The sequence below is a fragment of the Lithobates pipiens genome, unplaced genomic scaffold, assembly GCF_037356315.1.
Source record: "Lithobates pipiens isolate NorthernLeopardFrog02 unplaced genomic scaffold, aLitPip1_a1.2 Scaffold_22, whole genome shotgun sequence".
Classification (NCBI taxonomy): Eukaryota; Metazoa; Chordata; class Amphibia; order Anura; family Ranidae; genus Lithobates; species Lithobates pipiens.
Window position 1 is genome coordinate 39,456,433 of NW_027507784.1, and position 18,843 is coordinate 39,475,275.

General features: G+C 43.5%; 1 protein-coding gene and 1 long non-coding RNA gene across 6 annotated transcripts in view; both read right to left on the reverse strand.

Moving 5' to 3' along the window:
- Positions 1-491: 491 nt before the first annotated feature.
- Positions 492-2,544, reverse strand: LOC143923617 (uncharacterized). Its single transcript, XR_013261739.1, has 3 exons — positions 1,264-2,544; positions 828-961; positions 492-687 (listed from the first exon to the last, which is right to left on the reverse strand). It is a non-coding gene; the product is annotated as an uncharacterized LOC143923617 (long non-coding RNA).
- Positions 2,545-5,840: 3,296 nt separating this feature from the next.
- Positions 5,841-18,843, reverse strand: part of LOC143923611 (sulfotransferase 1B1-like) — a 31,693-nt gene continuing 18,690 nt past the window's right edge. For all 5 annotated transcript variants that reach the window (XM_077447406.1, XM_077447402.1, XM_077447405.1 and 2 more), the window contains exons 5-8: positions 12,591-12,717; positions 12,417-12,511; positions 8,763-8,943; positions 5,841-6,261 (exon numbers count right to left, since the gene is read on the reverse strand). In XM_077447406.1, coding sequence (XP_077303532.1) covers positions 6,155-6,261; positions 8,763-8,943; positions 12,417-12,511; positions 12,591-12,717 — 510 coding nt within the window. In that variant the 3' untranslated portion in view covers positions 5,841-6,154. The remainder of the gene's footprint in view (positions 6,262-8,762; positions 8,944-12,416; positions 12,512-12,590; positions 12,718-18,843) is intronic.

Genomic DNA, 18,843 nt, shown 5'->3' on the forward strand with positions numbered 1-18,843 from the left:
CAGCGATCAACGTTTTTTCAGCGAGACTGCGACAAAAATCTGACACTTTTTGCGGACCAGGGACACCAATACAGTGATCAGTGCTAAAAATGCACTGTAACTGTATAAATGACACTGGCAGGGAAGGGGTTACCTACAGGGGCGACCAAGGGGTTAAATGTGTTCCCTCAGTGTGTTTCTAACTGTGGGGGAAGTACAGATAGGAAGAACACAGAGATTGCTTTTCCTGATTACTAGGAACACAAGATCTCCATGTTGTCCCCTGTCAGAACAGGGATCTGCTTTGTTTACATAGGCAAAAAGGGGATCTGCTTTGTTTACATAGACAAAAAGGTGATAGAAATACGTTGGTCCACACTATCCCAGTAACACATTAATAGTATAGGTACCTCATCCCCTAATGATTCTGCAAATATTATATCCTAAAGTAGGAAGGAAAGGGAGCAGGGGATTTTTATACGGTACAGTTTATAAAGAAACAAAGATTTCTTTTAAAAGAATTCATAGCTTTAATATTTAGAAAATGTATTAAAAGTATATTTTATAAAGAAAAAATGGCAAATACACTCATTATACAGACAATGCATGGCATAGAGTATAGGGGATCCTGAAAGTGTTAGTTGCTGAAACTGGTCGTGCTTCCTCCCGACATGTTTCGCATTTGTGCTTCTTCAGGGGAGTATGCAACTAACAATAACATAAAGAAAAAGTTTAAGAATGCAGAATGTACATACGTGCCGTACAATTAGATGCGTATATAAATACAGGACATTTTTATATATAAAATTGGTCTCAGTGTGCTTAGTCCAAGGAGGTGCAGTGCTTACCCAGGTGTGTACATTCCAAACATCGCAACACACAAGCCAATAAATGGTGGAATAGATGGCAAGAGTTGTGGGACAGGATCAAGTGCTCAAGACACCCTAGCCCAATGCAGGGCATAGATGGAGGTAAACAGGCGCTACAAGATCAAAAACAAAATTAGAAATAGATACTAAGTTTGCAAATTCAATGCAGACATTGAGAAGTGTTACATTGTAACAAAAAAAGTAAGCGATATAGTTCCCTCAATTATATGAGGGAGTTGGGGCTAAGGAAAAAGCCTCCACATTAAGACAAATAATACTGATTGTTAAGGGAGTAAAACAATTGATTGTAATTATAATTAGAATCAAGCCTAATTGATATGTAAGTTGTAAGTAATAACTGTTTGGAATATATAACTAACTAGTACGCTGTGAAAGAGAATAAAGTTGTTTTTACCTGCAGTGATAGTAAGAGTTGAGAGGATTAGTTCCATATAATGATATTGATGCAATACAAATGCAGCAAATCAAGATGAACGAATCAATCGGCTCATTACAGTGTTTTTTTAAAAGCTACAGAGTGCAGCGCTATGCTGCCACTCTAAGCTTGCTGAACCTACAAGCAAAATAAGAGGAAAGATAGGTAAGTATATATGGATAAGAGAAGGTGTTACAACAGTATAAAGTTAAGCTAAGGAAGTATATTTACCAAACAAAAAGAATCAGCGTAGCAGCAAGTGTCTGCATTGAACCTGCAGTGCCAGTGAAATGACAGCGCTGCTTTTTAAATCCCCCATCCATCGAGCCGGCGTCTGACGTCACCGGCTCGATGCGGACAGCCATAGGGGGAGACAGTGGGCATGCGCAAAGCCCGTCGAATCGACATCTAAACTACCATCCCCATAATGCCTCAGTGCTAACACGAGGTCCGTCTAGATGAATGCTGATGGAAATGGGGCTGCGCTGGCTCTCCGCCCTGAAGGGGGCGGGAAGAAAAAGACTAACACAGAGGCAGATATAGCGGCGATTGACAAAAAGGTGATCTGCCTTGTTTACATAGGCAGAAAGGTGATCTGCCTTGTTTACATAGGCAGAAAGGTGATCTGCCTTGTTTACATAGGCAGAAAGGTGATCTGCCTTGTTTACATAGGCAGAAAGGTGATCTGCCTTGTTTACATAGGCAGAAAGGTGATCTGCCTTGTTTACATAGGCAGAAAGGGGATCTGCCTTGTTTACATAGGCAGAAATGGGATCTGCCTTGTTTTCTGTGGGTGGCCAGTGGACATCGGGTCTGCCAGACACACGCATTGGCTCCTCCTCCATGCAGCGGGTGCGATTGCGGCACGCGCCCATGCTGTCCACTGCATATAACAACGTGCACGTACATTGTTTCGTACAATAGAGCCGCCCTGCCGCAGTATATATGCGGTGGGCGGACCTCAAGTGGTTAAACAAAACAGCGTTCAGCATGACAAGAACAAGTTAATCCGATTCAAGAAAGTATTTTCTAGTCATCCCCAATGTGTGCAACACGTCCTGGCTGCACTTCCCAACATCTGTTCAATACATCTGCAGTGCCAAAATGTCAGCTCCGTGTTTTCAGATCTCAATCAATACATTTAAATCAACTGGGAAAACAACAGCTGCATTGCAATATGCCGGACTTTATTGCAACATATGCATCTGGGGGGCAGTAAAATTATGCGGTTGGCCTGCAGTCTGACTACCCTCCCCCCCCCCCCCCGTTCAGATTTCAGATTCAGAAAACGTTATTAACCACTTCAATACCGGGCACTTTCACCCCCTTTCTGCCCAGGCCAATTTTAAGCTTTCAGCGTTCTCACGCTTTGAATGACAATTGCGCGGCCATGCAATGGCGTACCCAAGTTAAAATGTTATGATTTTTTTTTTCACACAAATGGAGATTTCCTTTAGTGGTATTTAACATCCATTAGCAAACTTATAAAGATATAGGACACACCCCGCTTCAGCCCCAGAAAGATTTAACCCCTTCCTGACCAGAGCACTTTGAGATTCGGCACTGTGTCGTTTTAACTGAGAATTGCGCGGTCGTGCGACGTTGCACCCAAACAAAATTGACGTCCTTTTTTTCCCACAAATAGATCTTTCTTTTGGTGGTATTTGATCACCTCTGCGGTTTTTATTTTTTGCACTATAAACAAAAAACAAAGCGTCAATTTTGAAAAAAAAAACATTATTTTTTACCTTTTTGCTATAATAAATATCCCCCCCCCCCCAAAAAATCTAAAAAAACTAATTCTTTCCTCAGTTTAGGCCGATACGTATTCTTCTACATATTTTTGGTAAAAAATAAATAAATAAATAAAATAATCGCAATAAGCGTATATTGATTGGTTTGCACAAAAGTTATAGAGTCTATAAAGGGGATAGTTTTATGGCATTTTTTTTTTTTTTTTTTTATTGTCATTTATATAGCGATCAGTGCTATAAAATGACACTGATTACTGTGTAAATGACACTGGTAGGGAAGGGGTTAAACACTGGGGAGGGATCAAGTGGTTAAGTGTGCCCTAGGGAGTGATTCTGTGGGGGGGAGGGGCTACCATTGACATGACAGCAATCACTGCTCCCAATCACAGGGGGCAGTAGATCTCTGTCATGTCACAAGGCAGAGTGTGTTGTGCCTTGTTTACATAGACATTGCTCCGTGACACGATTGCGGGCCCCTGGTGGACATTGTGTCCGCGGAGTCACGGAGTATGCGGCGCGTGTGCGCCTACAATACCCCGATTTAAAGGGGACGTACCTGTACGCCCATTTGCCCAGCCGCGCCATCGTACATCACCTTGCGCTGGTCGAAACGATTCGATTAACCCACGAGTGATTTTTTTTTTTTTTTTTTACCACTACTTTTCTTTTACATTGGCTTTTAGAAATTGGAGGAAAGGTTTAGCACTGGAAACACTTTTTGAAAGATAAAAAGTGCATTTTATACACAACTATATAGATCAGACCAAAATGAGGAGGAATGAGGGACAGAGGGACATAGCTCCCAACTGTCCCTGATTTGGAGCAATGTCCATATACTGATATGTCAGTTACTTATTGATATGGATATGCAGGGAGACTAAAGGAGTGGTGTGGTGAGAAGTGTGGAGATGGCATTGGACGCCATGGAAGGTTATCACAGTCTAGGTGGGTCCCACCTGTAAGATGGGTATAATGGACAGCCCCCAGCATGTAGGGTTGCCACCTTTTCTTCAAGTCAAACCCGAACACTTTAGCGGCGCACAGCAATCTTTTTTTTATAGTATAAACTATACACATATTTTGCAATTTGATAACATTTTTAATCAATTTAAGTTAAGTCCCCCTTTTAGATCAGAGTCCACAGAGTTCCCCTTTTACTTCTGAACTCGCAGAGTTCCCTTTCACTGTAAGGGAGAACTCTGCAGACTCTTATGTAAGGGAGAACTCTGCAGTAAGGGAGAACTCTGCAGTAAGGGAGAACTCTGCAGTAAGGGAGAACTCTGCAGACTCTGATGTAAGGGAGAACTCTGCAGTAAGGGAGAACTCTGCAGACTCTGATGTAAGGGAGAACTCTGCAGTAAGGGAGAACTCTGCAGACTCTGATGTAAGGGAGGACTCTGCAGTAAGGGAGAACTCTGCAGACTCTGATGTAAGGGAGGACTCTGCAGTAAGGGAGAACTCTGCAGACTCTGATGTAAAGGAGGACTCTGATGTAAGGGAGGACTCTGATGTAAGGGAGGACTCTGATGTAAGGGAGGACTCTGGGGACTCTTAGGCCCCTTTCACACTGGGGCGGTTTTCAGGCGTTACAGCGCTAAAAATAGCACCTGTGTAGTGCCTGAAAAAAAACGGCCCCTTTCACTCCAGTGTGAAAGCCAGAGGGCTTTCACACTGGGGCGGTGCGCTGGCAGGACAGAGAAAAAAGTCCTGCTAGCTGCATCTTTGGAGCGGTGAAGGAGCGGTGTATTCACTGCTCCTACCCATTGAAATCAATGGGACAGCGCGGCAATACCGCCGGCAAAGCGCCGCTGTAGCGGCGCTTTGCGGGCGGTTTTAACCCTTTTTCGGCCACTAGCGGGGGTCAAAACCACCCCGCTAGCGCCCGCAGACCGACAGTAAAGCGCCGCTAAAAATAGCGGCGCTTTACCGCGACGCCCGCACTGCCCCAGTGTGAAAGGGGCCTCATGTAAGGGAGAACTCTGGGGACTCTGATGTAAGGGAGAACTCTGGGGACTCTGATGTAAGGGAGAACTCTGGGGATCCTGATCTAAGGAGGAACACTGAGAACTGTGATGTACGGAGAGGACTCTGATATAAGGGGGAAACTGAGAACCCTGATTTACCTTAATGTACTCACTCAGAGGCAGGAGAGAGAAGGTGGGAGACTTCAGTCACAGACAGGGATGGATGGTGAGCTCACTCACCCCTTGGCAGTCAGCACCTCTCATCCAGATGTATCTGAGGCTGCTGGAGTGTGGGTAGACACAGAGGGGTAAGGGCGGGAGGAAGAGGAGCAGATAAAGCCCTTTCTCCTCTCCCATCTGTGTGGGGGAGGGGTAATTGTTAGTGTTGGCTTTCGGAAGTGTAAAAGAGTATAACAGTCACTGTCGGCTTACACAGCTGCAACCCCATAGTCCGGTCTGAATAATGTGTCCTGGTATCAGGAGGTCTGAAACCCGAATGCATGATTCCAAACCCGAACTGTCTGGGTGAACCCCGGACAGGTAGATTAGGTATTTTTAGTTGTTAGCTCTACTGTAATCAGTTGAGCTGCTTGTGATTGTTTTTGTCTGTTCTGTGTCTCGCCGGTTGCAGGACTGACAGCTTCCCTCTGCCTTCTGGGGGGTTCTGGAAAGTAGTGGGTTGGGAGAGTCAAATCAGCAGCTGAATATTTATGCAGTCCCAGCCAATCCCTGGGCGAGAGAGCCAAGATGGTGGCTGGGAGGGAGCATAAAGAGTTTGAGGCCTGAAACAGAGAACAGCAGCTTGAAGGGCTTTTTTTTTGTTTTCACAATCAACCAATATATTAAATATTTTTTTAATTTCTATACAAATTTTAATAGAAAGAATGCTACAGTTGTCATGAAATGCATCTTCATTCGCATCCATTGATCGTCTGCTTGTTAGTTCTTCAGCTTTCTCCAACGAAGGCCAAAACAATACGACAAGAAATCTTACAAATGGCATTTGCGCCGTCCTCATTTTTCTCTAACGGCCGTCATTGAAAGTCTGGAAAATATAAGCCATAATAGAGAGTCCCGGTGTAGATTTTGGTCTTATCTCATTGATTGGTGTCACGGTTTGGCTGTATTCAGTAGGAACGTGAACCAGCGATTCTAGAAGCGGAAGGTTAGATCTGTTCCGGACATCTCTCTCTGATATTGCTCATCCAGTCTCTCGCTCTGGGCCACTGTAAAATGGTTCTTCCAATCACCGCAGATTCCTGGAGAGAGAAATCGGGGACATGTTAAGTTGATGCCGCAGAGAGAGATACTAGATATCAGAATTTTAGATTTTGGATGCAGAAAGTTTTGAGTTCAAGTATTACCCTTTAAATTGAACAGTGCCTTGCAGTACCTCTTCTTGGACACAAGATGTCCTCAGTCTTCCGGGTTGCATGACACCCATGGCCAGTCAGACTGGAAGACTAATGCCGCGCACACGCGGTCTGATTTTACGACAGGAAATGTTCGTTCTGAGCTTGTTGTCGGAAAGTCCGACCGCGTGTACGATCCATGTAACATTTGCTGTCAGACTTTCCGCCAACATATGTTTGCTAGCAGGTTTCTCAAATTTTCCGCCAACAAAACGTTGTTGTCGGAAAGTCCGATCGTGTGTACACAAGTCCGTCGCACAAAAGCTCACGCATGCTGGGAATGAAGCCGAAGGAGCCGCACTGGCTATTGAACTTCCTTTTTCTCAGCTTGTCGTACGTCACTTCTTACGTTCGGAATCTCCAACAACATTTGTGTGACAGTGTGTATGCAAGACAAGTTTGAGCCAACATCCACGGTTTTGTTTTAAGAATGTCCGATTGTGTGTACGGGGCATTAGGCAGGGTTCACACCAGTGAACGGCCCATCCATTAGGGGCACAGGGGTGCTACACCCCTTATCCATGTGTGCGGCCCCCAATCTACATGCAGGGTGCCAGACTCATGGATTTCAATGTTTTTTTTTTTCTTTTGGAGCACATGATTAGAGCCTGAGGCTCTAATTGGCTTCAAAAAAGGGTGGGCTTGGGGCGCAGGGAGCTGTGCCCTGAACTCACCCAGTTGTGTGACAGTAGCGAATTAATATTCCCTATTGTCTTCCTGATTCTCCTCCTGGCCAATCAGGAGTGGGTCTTAGGACCCGATTGGCCCTCAGGAGAAGCAATCATATTGGCCGCCGAGGGAAGAAGGAGGGAAGCCACAGAGGAAGAAGCCAGGAGACGCAAGGTGAAGCGGCCAAGGAGTTGGAGACGCAGGAAGGAGCTGGAGCCGATGCTGCTAGATGAGGTAAGTGTGGGGCTTGTAGAGGGACGGATGGGCGACCATCCCCCTAGCACTAGCTGCCACTGGTTCACACTCATGCGAATTGGTTGTGGGTTTCAGGAAACTGTGACTTACCTGACTGCATTGTGCCAAGTGTAAAGTTTGGTGGAGGGGGGGGATTATGGTGTGGGGGTTGTATTTCAGGGGTTGTGCTTGGCCCCTTAGTTCCAGTGTAGGGAACTCTTAAGGCGTCAGCATACCAAGACATTTTGGAAAATTTCATGCTCCCAACTTTGTGGGAACAGTTTGGGGACGGCCCCTTCCTGTTCCAACACGACTGTGCACCAGTGCACAAAGCAAGGTCCATAAAGAAATGGATGAGCGAGTTTGGAGTGGAGGAACAGGACTGACTTTGACCCGATAGAACACCTTTGAGATGAATTAGAGTGGAGACTGCGAGCCAGGCCTTCTCGCCCAACATCAGTGCCTGACCTCACAAATGCCCTTCTGGAAGAATGGTCAAACATTCCCATAGATACACTCCTAAACCTTGTGGACGGCCTTCCCAGAAGAGTTGAAGCTGTTATAGCTGCAAAGGGTGGGCCAACTCAATATTGAACCCTACAGACTAAGACTGGGATGCCATTAAAGCTCATGTGCGTGTAAAGTCAGGTGTCCCAATACTTTTGGCAATATATATATATATATATATATATATATATATATATATACATATATACACACATATACACACACACACACACACACTATTATATATATATATATATATATATATTATATATACATACATACATACATATACATACACAGTATATTATAAAAAGTATACCATGTTTCCCCAAAAATAAGCCCAGGTCTTATATTAATTTTGTCAGCCAAAAACACACTTATTTTCGGGATAGGGCTCGCCATGCAATGTGCTATCTTTCCAGTGGTTGTAAAATGACAAAATCCCCTTTATCACAGGATCACATAATGCAAAAGGTGTGCGTTTCTGCAACAGTGCAAATACCTTCTTCCATAGCCTGCCTGAGCGCTCTTCCACCGCTCCGAGCACTGCAGAGGGAGGGGGGGTGACCTCACCCGCTAACACCCGCTTCAATGGCCTGCCTTCCATGGCTATGATTAGTGCAGAGGGCCGAGATCCCCCGCTGACACCCAAGAGAAGAGGACATCAGCTGAGCCCTGCTTGGCACTTCCATGGCCCGTCCCAAGCTGTCTTCCCTGCCCTGAGCAATGCAGGGAGGAGGGGCCTGAGATTCCCCCCTGAGAGAAGAGGAGATCAGCTGAGCGCCATACCGGACTTGGGCTTATTTTCGGGGTAGGGCTTATATTGCAGCCCTCCTGGAAAACAGCGATATGTCTTATTATCGGTGTAGGTCTTATTTTCGGGGAAGCGCGGTATATGTAGTAGTTCCTGTTTCAGCAGACAGGTGGCAGTACTGTACCTTTCCTCATGAACGGGGATATGGATTGGTCCATGATGGTAGAAGAGAGAGCTGTGTAATTAGTAAGGGGATTCTCTTTCATTGCCTTGAAAGACGTATGTTGACAAATCCTATCCACAACCTCTTCGGAGAAGTCTTTCCCCAAAAACTTGACAACTTTTCGGATCTCACAACTTGGATCCTAATGAAAAGAAGAGAAGAAGACGACTTACAGTATATTGGATGTAAACCCGAACACAGCCATTCCCAACCAGGGTTCCGTGGAGCCCTGGGGTTCCTCCATAGGTTGCTAGGGGTTCCTTGAGCTATGGCTGATAAACCACCTATTTGATGATGCCTACAGAGTTCGAGGTTCAGCACCACTTAGCAAAGCCAGTAGTATGGCACCAAATATCTTTTTAACTGTCTTTAACCAGTTCCCGACCGGCGCACGCCGATGTACGTCGGCAGAATGGCACAGGCAGGCATATTGGCGTACAGGTACGTCCATTTTTATATGCCGCCCTGCCATCACGTGTACGCCATCGGCAGCGCGCTACTGTGCCGGTCGGGACCCCCGTGAGTTAGATCGCAGGTCCCGCGGACTCGATCGCCGCGGGGACACCCGCGATCGTCTCACGGGGCGGCTGAACGGGGAGATGCCATTGTAAACAGCATCTCCCTGTTCGGCCTAGCAACAAGTGACGCTGATCTCTGCTCCATGTGATTGGAGCAGAGATCAGTGTTCACTAACACAAAGTCCAGCCTCCCACAGTTAGTAACACGCCCCTAGGAACACTTAACCCGTACACTGCCACCCACTGGTTAACCCCTTCACTGCCAGTGTCATTTACACAGGAATCACTGTATTTGTATAGCACTGATTGCTGTATAAATGACAATGGTCCCAAAAATGTGTCAAAAATGTCCGATGTGTCCGCCATAATGTCGCAGTCACAATAAAAAAAAAAATAAAAAATATATTGCTGATCGCCGCCATTACTAGTAAAAAAAAAAAAAATTTTTTATAAAAAATGCCATAAAGCTATCCCCTATTTTGTAAACGCTATAACTTTTGCGCAAACCAATCAATAATCGCCTATTGCGTTTTTTTTTACCAAACATATGTAGAAGAATACGTATCGGCCTAAACTGAGGGAAAAAAATTTTTTATATATATATTTTTGGAGGATATTTATTATAGCAAAAAGTAAAAAAATAATGCGTTTTTTTTCAAAATTGTCGCTCTATTTTTTGTTTATAGCGCAAAATATAAAAACCGCAGGGGTGATCAAATACCACCAAAAGAAAGCTCTATTTGTGGGGAAAAAAGGACGTCAATTTTGTTTGGGAGCCACATCGCACGACCGCGCAATTGTCAGTTAAAGTGACGCAGTGCCGAATCGCAAAAAGTGGTCTGGTCTTAAGCCAGCAAAATGGTCCGGTCTGAAAGTGGTTAAGGGTGGCATTCTAAACACCACTTTAAAGGAGGACATTCTTCCTATTGATCACTAATATAAGGGGCATTGTTCCTATTGAGCCCTGATGAATTGGTTTTAGAAAGGTTTCCTTAAGACACGAAAATTATTTTTGGGGTTCCTCTAGGGTTAAAAGTTTGAGAAAGCCTGCCCTAACAGGATGACAGTTAGTTTTAAATACTGTGTTCTACTTTTTCATCTTTTTCTCATTTGAGTTTTGCTGCTCTCCTTCAGCCTCTTTCATCTGCTTCCTCTCCACATGCACTAGCTCCAACGTCTGGACTGGCTTTCTAATGCTCTGGACTGGCTTCCTAATAAACGACAACATAAGAGAGGCTGGCACAACTACTTTATAGTAGACATGTGCACTGACAAAAAATTTGTTCTTTTTCTTCTTGTTTCATTCGTTTTTTGCTTTTTTCTGAAAAAATCGAAAATTCACAATTTCGCAAATTTTGAAATTCGGAAATCTGAAAATTCGGAAATTTTGGAAATTGAAAATTTTGGAAATTGAAAAATTTGGAAATGCGGAAATTCGGAATTAACTAATTTGCCAAAATTCGTTAAAAAACTAATTCGGAACTAAACGAATTGCACATATCTACTTATAGATGTCAACTGTTCCATATCTTGGACCTCAGTCCTAATGATGAGGTGTCCCGCGTGATGTCAGGGGAGCACAGTGTCACCCCCACTGCATGGGCACTAACTCAATAAGGCATTCCCTTTGGTGATCAGGGGCTGCGAGTTAGGGGACCCGCAAAAGTAGAGACGGGGATAAGGACTGAGCACTGCAGTAAGTTGGCAGGGGCTGGGTTGGACCACCCAGTCACTGGTTCGCCTGAGGCAGACTGTTGGCGGAGGGAGTTACTGCAACTGTGTTCAGGGACCAAGGACTGAAATGTTGGTAAGGCCAGTCATAGACAAAGCGATTTTCTTTCCTGCAACATTCGTTTCCCCCATCAACACAATCAGTGTTGATGGGGAAATCCCTGTTGCAGAGCCATTGTGTTCTCCCAGCCGCTAGCAATAATCGCATGTAAAATCCAACGGGTTGGTTGTACCCAAGTTGGTCGATCGATTAACTTGGCTACATTCATCCTCTCCATTAGGGATGAGCTCGGTGTTCAACTCGAACATCGGCCGTTCGTCTGTTCGGCAAATTCAGAACTTTGTGGACCATTCGCACCAAATTCGTGTAGCACGAAAGGCCCACAATGCATTACACCATCGCAGTGCATTGCTGGCTCATGACTGGTCAAGCCTGCACTGTGACCCCTCATGCTTGGCCAATCACAGCGCCGGCAGCGAGGAGAGCCATAATTGGCCAATTATAACTCAGGGGGTTTAGTACACGCCCCACACTATATAAGGCCGCCAGCGCGGCGGCCTTGTGTAGTGTGTTCCGGCGTGCAGGGAAAGAGCAAGATAGGCAGGGACAGTGTGTTCTTTTCTCAGGCATCTGCAGGAGTTAAATTGGGTGTTGTGTGCCTCCAGCACAGTATACACCTGAAGATACCCTTTTTTGCTGGTGTTCTCTAATACAGGCATCTGCAGGAGTTAGTGGGTGTTGTGTGCCTCCAGCACAGCACAATATACACCTGTATCTACCCTTTTATGCTGGTGTTCTCTAATACAGGCATCTGCAGGAGTTAAAGTGGGTGTTGTGTGCCTCCAGCACAGTATACGCCTGAAGATACCCCTTATTGCTGGTGTTGTCCGTTGCATATCTTGCATATTAGTCTTTAAAATTAGCATTTTTGATTTCAAACGTTCGAGTCCTATAGACTTTAATAGGGTTCTAAAGTTTATACGAATTTTCGGTTCGTTCAAAGGTTCTGGTGCGAACCGAACCGGGGGGGGAGACGGGGGTTGTTCAGCTCATCCCTACTCCCCATACATTGTTCAAATTACATCTGGTTTCAGCAGAATTTGAACCATCTATGACTGGCTTAAGTAAACTAGGTGTAGTCTCCATCATTAAAATAATCAAATGTGATCCTACTATGAAGGCCCTGAACTGGGACCTTCATGATAGGATCACATTTGAGTATTTTAATAAAAGCAGAATATTTAAAAAGATTAAAATTTACTTCTGAAATATGAACTAGTATGTAGTGTTAGTGATTGGGTTTAGGTCTACCTTATGTTCCTTTGCACTCAAATTTTTCTCCCTCAGATGAACAGGAAGACTTACTTCTAACATGTCCTCGTAGAATACGTACAGCATGTTCTTCTGCTGCCTTAGGTTCCACCAATCCCTTACATGAGCTCCCCAGGAGCCGAAACCGACTACAACAGACAGGAAGTGACTTAGTGGTTGGTCAATAAAAATTTTGGCGACTGGTAAAAACTCGAGGTTACGCCTCACCATTTCCTTGGATGAACTTCTCTACATACTCCTCCCAGGTTCCCGGGTCTGGATGCAGCTGGTTCATCTTATCGAAATGATAGAAGGACACGGCTACATCTTTAGGGTTCCTCGCCACGTAGATGATCTAATGATAACAGAAAATGTTGGTCAAAACTTCACGCTGTGCAGAGAAAGGTCAACATAGTCTAGTTAAAGTGTAGGTATAACCAGCCACATTTTGGTAAGGGTTGGCCTGTGAAACGTGTTGGTGGTTCTATGTAATCATTTTAAGAATCAGTAAAGCAGGGGTCTCAAACTGGCAGCCCTCCAGCTGTTGCGAAACTACAAGTCCCATCATGCCTCTGCCTATGGGAAGTTATGCTTGTAACTGTCAGCCTTGCAATGCCTCATGGGACTTGTAGTTTCGCAACAGCTGGAGGGCCGCCGGTTTGAGACCCTTGCAGTAAAGTGTCTTTGGACTCTTAATATTTGGTTTGATGCCCTTGTTGTATTTTGATACTTTGAGTCCTATTCTGGGTACCCACCAACGGGAACCTTGTTGTATGCGGGTCACCTTGGCAGAACCAGTGAGCTTGAAGACTACTGAGGTTTCCTCCAGTTCATTGATGAGGTTTCCCCCATTTTATCAAATAAATACCTCTTGAATTTTGTCAATTTAGAGATTTTTCTTTTGTTGCCTTTGTCCTAATTGGGAAATTTCTTTATTTCCTGTCCCAGAATTGCAACAGAAAGGGAGGAATCTCTAAAAAAAAAAGCCCTCTTAAGCCATTGTTATTGGATCAGGCGTCCCCCCACCTTGAAAGATTTCCATCCTTGGTTTTTTTTCCCCGGTGACAATTATAAAATTTTGGATTTTCCATCACTTCCTGGCTTGGTGACACCAGGACAAGCAGAGAGGGTGAAACTCTTCACTGGGGACACAGACAGCAATAAAAACCTGCATAGTTATTGAACCACAGCAAAGCTCTTAGGTGGGGTCAGGAGGTGGTATTCTATTTAAATATCCAACATATATACAAAGATACCCCATAATTTTACTTGTGTATTTTATACATGATTAGTTACAGAGGCATGCCTAGAAGCTTCAGGGCCCCGGTGCAAGAAACCATGAAGGGCTCCCCTGAGACTCCTGGGGCCCTTTCTATCGATCCCAGGGCAGTTTATTCGTGTCCCAGGCCCCTTTAATATGGTCCTTTAGTGGGACCCTTTCACATGTTCTGCAGCAGGCCCCCTTCCTGCTGTCTTGCCCCCCCCACCCCCCATGGTGGCGGAACGCCAGGGCCTGGTCCCCAGTGTGACCTTTGCAACCCTGGCAATTCCGCCACTGATTGGTTATATTTGTTGATGTATAATAAAAAAGAATTATTTTAATGGAAACATTTTATATGGCCTATGTGGTGCCTTAAAAATCCAATTTTCTCCCATTTATGAGTTATATTGACATATGGATGTGGCATTTCCCAGCACCATTTAAAAATCTATAGTAACATTTAGGGCAAAATTAAACAAATATTTTCAGGCTATAATTTTCTGCAATTCGAATGTCTAAATGCAGAAAATACTGCATTATGGCCACTATAAGGCGCTGATTATCCTAGGAAATGAGTATGCTCCTCAGCTCCATCTAGTGGCCATAGTGTAATATTTAACACAATTACACATTCAAATTGCAGAGAACATAGTCTGAGAACATTCGATTTTGCCCCGTTTGCACAAATGGATTTGCATGCAGTTTTAAACGAGCAAAGAGCTAAGTACATTTTTTATAAATATAGCACATAATCTCATCAGATTGTTTTGCAGCAGTACCTGGCCCACTACAGTGCTTATAACAAGAGACAAAAGAAATAAGGATTATGATTCAGCTGTTACTGACACATTTTGTAATAAGATACGATCAATACTTTTTCCCGACACTATTTATTTATATATATATATATATATATATATATATATATATATATATATATATATATATATATATATATATATATGCACATCTAACGATCATGAAAAGAAGCTTAAAGACAAAACAAAATGAAAAATTAATAAAAACCCTTTTCAGCCTAAGAAAAGATTAAACATATCAGCAGGGCCCTGCCAAAAAGAATTGTTAAGTAAAGATCTGTAAAATATATTTGTAGCCTCGGGGTAATCATTTATAATGAACATCCCAGGGAACATTTTGAATATTTTATTTATAGGTACTTCTACAGGTAATAATATTAGGTATTGCCGTTTCCTTCAAAATCTAAATACGGTAGCTAAGAACTGGAAATTGACTAGCCAAGCCCAATTCACCTAGTATTAGGGATTAATGCCGCGTACACACGATCAAAATTTTGTCGGAAAAAGCTCTGATGGTTTTCCCAACGGAATTCCATCGGGATTTCGCTTAAATTCCGAACCGCTAAGAACCCGGTGACATACAATACGTACGACGAGACTAGAAAAAGGAAGTTCAATAGCCAGTAGCTAATAGCTTCCGTGTCCTAGTTGAATCTGTGCATGCGTGAGTTTTTGCGTGTCCGAATTCCGTACACACACACACACACACACACACACACACACAAACACACACAAACGCATTTTCGGATAGGAACTTTTTTCCGACCGAAAAATTGAGAACCTGCTCTCAATCTTTTGCGGGCCGAAATTTGGCCAGCAAAAGTCCGATGGAGCATACACACAATCACATTTTCCGACCAAAAGCTCTCATCTGTCTTTCGCTGGCCAAATTTCCGATCGGGTGTACGGGGCATTAGGCTTGGTTATTCAATTTCCAGTTCGTTATTAAATGATTACCGGTGATCTATAAGATTAAAAGCAGCGCTCTTCAGTGTATTACAGTTTATATATTAATATTACACAGAATTTCACACAGTTTACTATAATTAGACATGTGCAATTTGTTTCATAACTAATCAAAATTCGGCCGAATTTTGCATCTTTCCGACATTCGGATGCAAAAAAAAAAAAAATAACTACGAATTTCAACTAATAGGAAATAAATTATAGCGAATATAATGAATGAATTCGACATGATTCGCTAATTCGTTAAAGATCTAATGAAACAAAAGGTCAACTCAAAGTAAATCTTACAGTCCAATCAGCTGATTCATTTTGTGCCGGAGGATGGATTACTGGCAAAGTGCATTCCTGAGAACTGAGTGAGAAGGGTGTTGTATTGTATTTGAGCCGAGGAGAAGAGACGTTGTCATTGTGTGTGTTAAAAGATTCAATAAACAAACAAAATTTCCAAACTACGAATCATTATCACGAATGTCTATACATAAATATCGAACTTCAACTAATACGAAATAAATGATAGCGGATATAACAAATTAATTCGACATGATTCGAGATTCGGTATAACGAATATCGGCACTCTACAGAAATAACTAATTATTATTATTACAAAACGAATTAACGTAACATAACGAATATAACAGGTCGAAGTTATGTATTTTACGAATGACAACGAACCGAAACAAAATTTTCGGTTGTGCACAAGTCTAATTATAATAATAAACTCTGTCCACATTGCACTTACAAGATCGCTAGAGGTACATCGATCGCAGGACGTGAGTATTCTGATCGGTTCAGTGTTGCTGTGTTCACATATGACAAGACGGTACGGGTACTAGCTCATTACACCTTTTGCCCCGTACACACGAGTGGATTTTCCATCGGAAAAAAATTGGATGGTTTTTCTGACGGAATTCAGCTCAAGCTCGGCTTGCGTACACACGGTCACACAAAAGGTCTCTGAACTTTTGACCGCCAAGAACGCGGTGACGTACAACACTACGACGAGCCAAGAAAACAACGTTTAATGCTTCCGAGCATGCGTTGAATTGTTTCCGAACATGTGTAGAAATTTTGCGCGCCGGAATTTGTACAGAAAATCGGAATTTTCCATCAGAACTTTTTCCGACCATGAAATGGAGAACCTGCTCTCAATCCTTTGTTGGCTAGAATTCTGCTAGCAAAAGTCCGATGGAGCATACACACGGTCGGAATTTCTGACCAAAAGCTCTCATCCGACTTTTGCTGGCAGAATTTCTGATCGTGTGTACAGAGCATAAGTCTTGCAGGTGTTTTTTTGTTGTGAATTTTTTTTTCAGAGGTTTACAACTACTTTAAGCACTTAACAACCGGCCCATAGCTGATTAACGGCTACAGGGCGGTTGTTTAACTCTGAGAAGCTGTTAACTCTGGGGCGCGCACTCGAGAGCATCTGTGATGCTCTTCACGGCCGTTTACCACGTGATCGCTCCATCAAATGATGGAGCGATCACTTATAAACCAACCGGTGTCATGTTATGACGTTGGTTCCTCCCTCCCCTCTCTGTACCGATTGGTACAGCGGAGGGGGAAGAGATCAGTGTCAGCAGCGCTGTGGGCTGCATCTGCAGTGCCCACATCACTGCTCACCAAATTTAACCCCTCAATACCCTGCCAATACCCAATACCCTGCAATACCCAATACCCTGCCAATACCCTGCAATACCCAATACCCTGCAATACCCAATACCCAATACCCTGCAATACCCAATACCCTGCAATACCCAATACCCTGCCAATACCCTGCAATACCCAATACCCTGCAATACCCAATACCCTGCAATACCCAATACCCTGCAATACCCAATACCCTGCAATACCCAATACCCTGCAATACCCAATACCCAATACCCTGCCAATACCTTGCAATACCCAATACCCTGCCAATACCCAATACCCTGCCAATACCCAATACCCTGCCAATACCCAATACCCTGCCAATACCCAATACCCTGCAAATACCCTGCCAATACCCAATACCCTGCAAATACCCTGCCAATACCCAATACCCTGCCAATACTCTGCAATACCCAATACCCTGCCAATACTCTGCAATACCCAATACCCTGCCAATACTCTGCAATACCCAATACCCTGCCAATACTCTGCAATACCCAATACCCTGCCAATACTCTGCAATACCCAATACCCTGCCAATACTCTGCAATACCCAATACCCTGCCAATACTCTGCAATACCCAATACCCTGCCAATACTCTGCAATACCCCGCCAATACTCTGCCATACCCAATACCCCGCCAATACTCTGCCATACCCAATACCCCGCCAATACTCTGCCATACCCAATACCCCGCCAATACTCTGCCATACCCAATACCCCGCCAATACTCTGCCATACCCAATACCCCGCCAATACTCTGCCATACCCAATACCCCGCCAATACCCCGCCAATACCCCGCCAATACCCCGCCAATACCCCGCCAATACCCCGCCAATACTCCGCCAATACTCCGCCAATACTCCGCCAATACTCCGCCAATACTCCGCCAATACTCCGCCAATTTTTTTTTATTTTTTTTTTTATTTCAGGATTTCCAGCCTAGGAGGTGAGATGTGGGGTCTTATTGACCCCACATCTCACTGTAAAAAGGACCTGTCATGCCTATTCCTATTACAAGGGATGTTTATATTCCTTGTAATAGGAATAAAAGTGATCAAAAAATGTATTTTTGGGGAAAAAAAAGTCAAACTAAAATAAATAAAAGTAAAATAAACAAAAAATGAAAAAAAATTAAAGCGCCCCTGTCCTCATGTGCTCGCATGCAGAAGCGAACGCATACGCAAGTCCCACCCACATATGAAAATGGTGTTCAAACCACACATGTGAGGTATCGCTGCGAACGTTAGAGCGAGAGCAATAATTCTAGCCCTAGATTTTCTCTGTAACTCAAAACATGTAATCAGTAAAACATTTTTTTTTTTTAAACACGTTAGAAATTGCTGCGTGATAAAAAGTTGCAATGACCACCATTGTATTCTCTAGGGTCTTTGCTAAAAAAAAAACATAATTTTTTGGGGTTCTATGTAATTTTCTAGCAAATAAATGATGATTTTTACATGTAGGAGAGAAATGTCAGAATTGGCCTGGGTGCTCCAGAACGCCTGATGGCGCTCCCTGCATGTTGGGCCTCTGTATGTGGCCACACTGTGTAAAAGTCTCACACATGTGGTATCGTCGTACTCGGGAGTAATATCAGAATGTGTTTTGGGGTGTAATTTGTGGTATGCATATGCTGTGTGTGAGAAATAACCTGATAATATGACAATTTTGTGAAAACAAAAAAAAAAAAAAAAAAAAAGGAAAAAAAAAAATCTTGATTTTGCAAAGAATTGTGGGAAAAAATGACAACTTCAAAAACCTCACAATGCCTCTTACTAAAT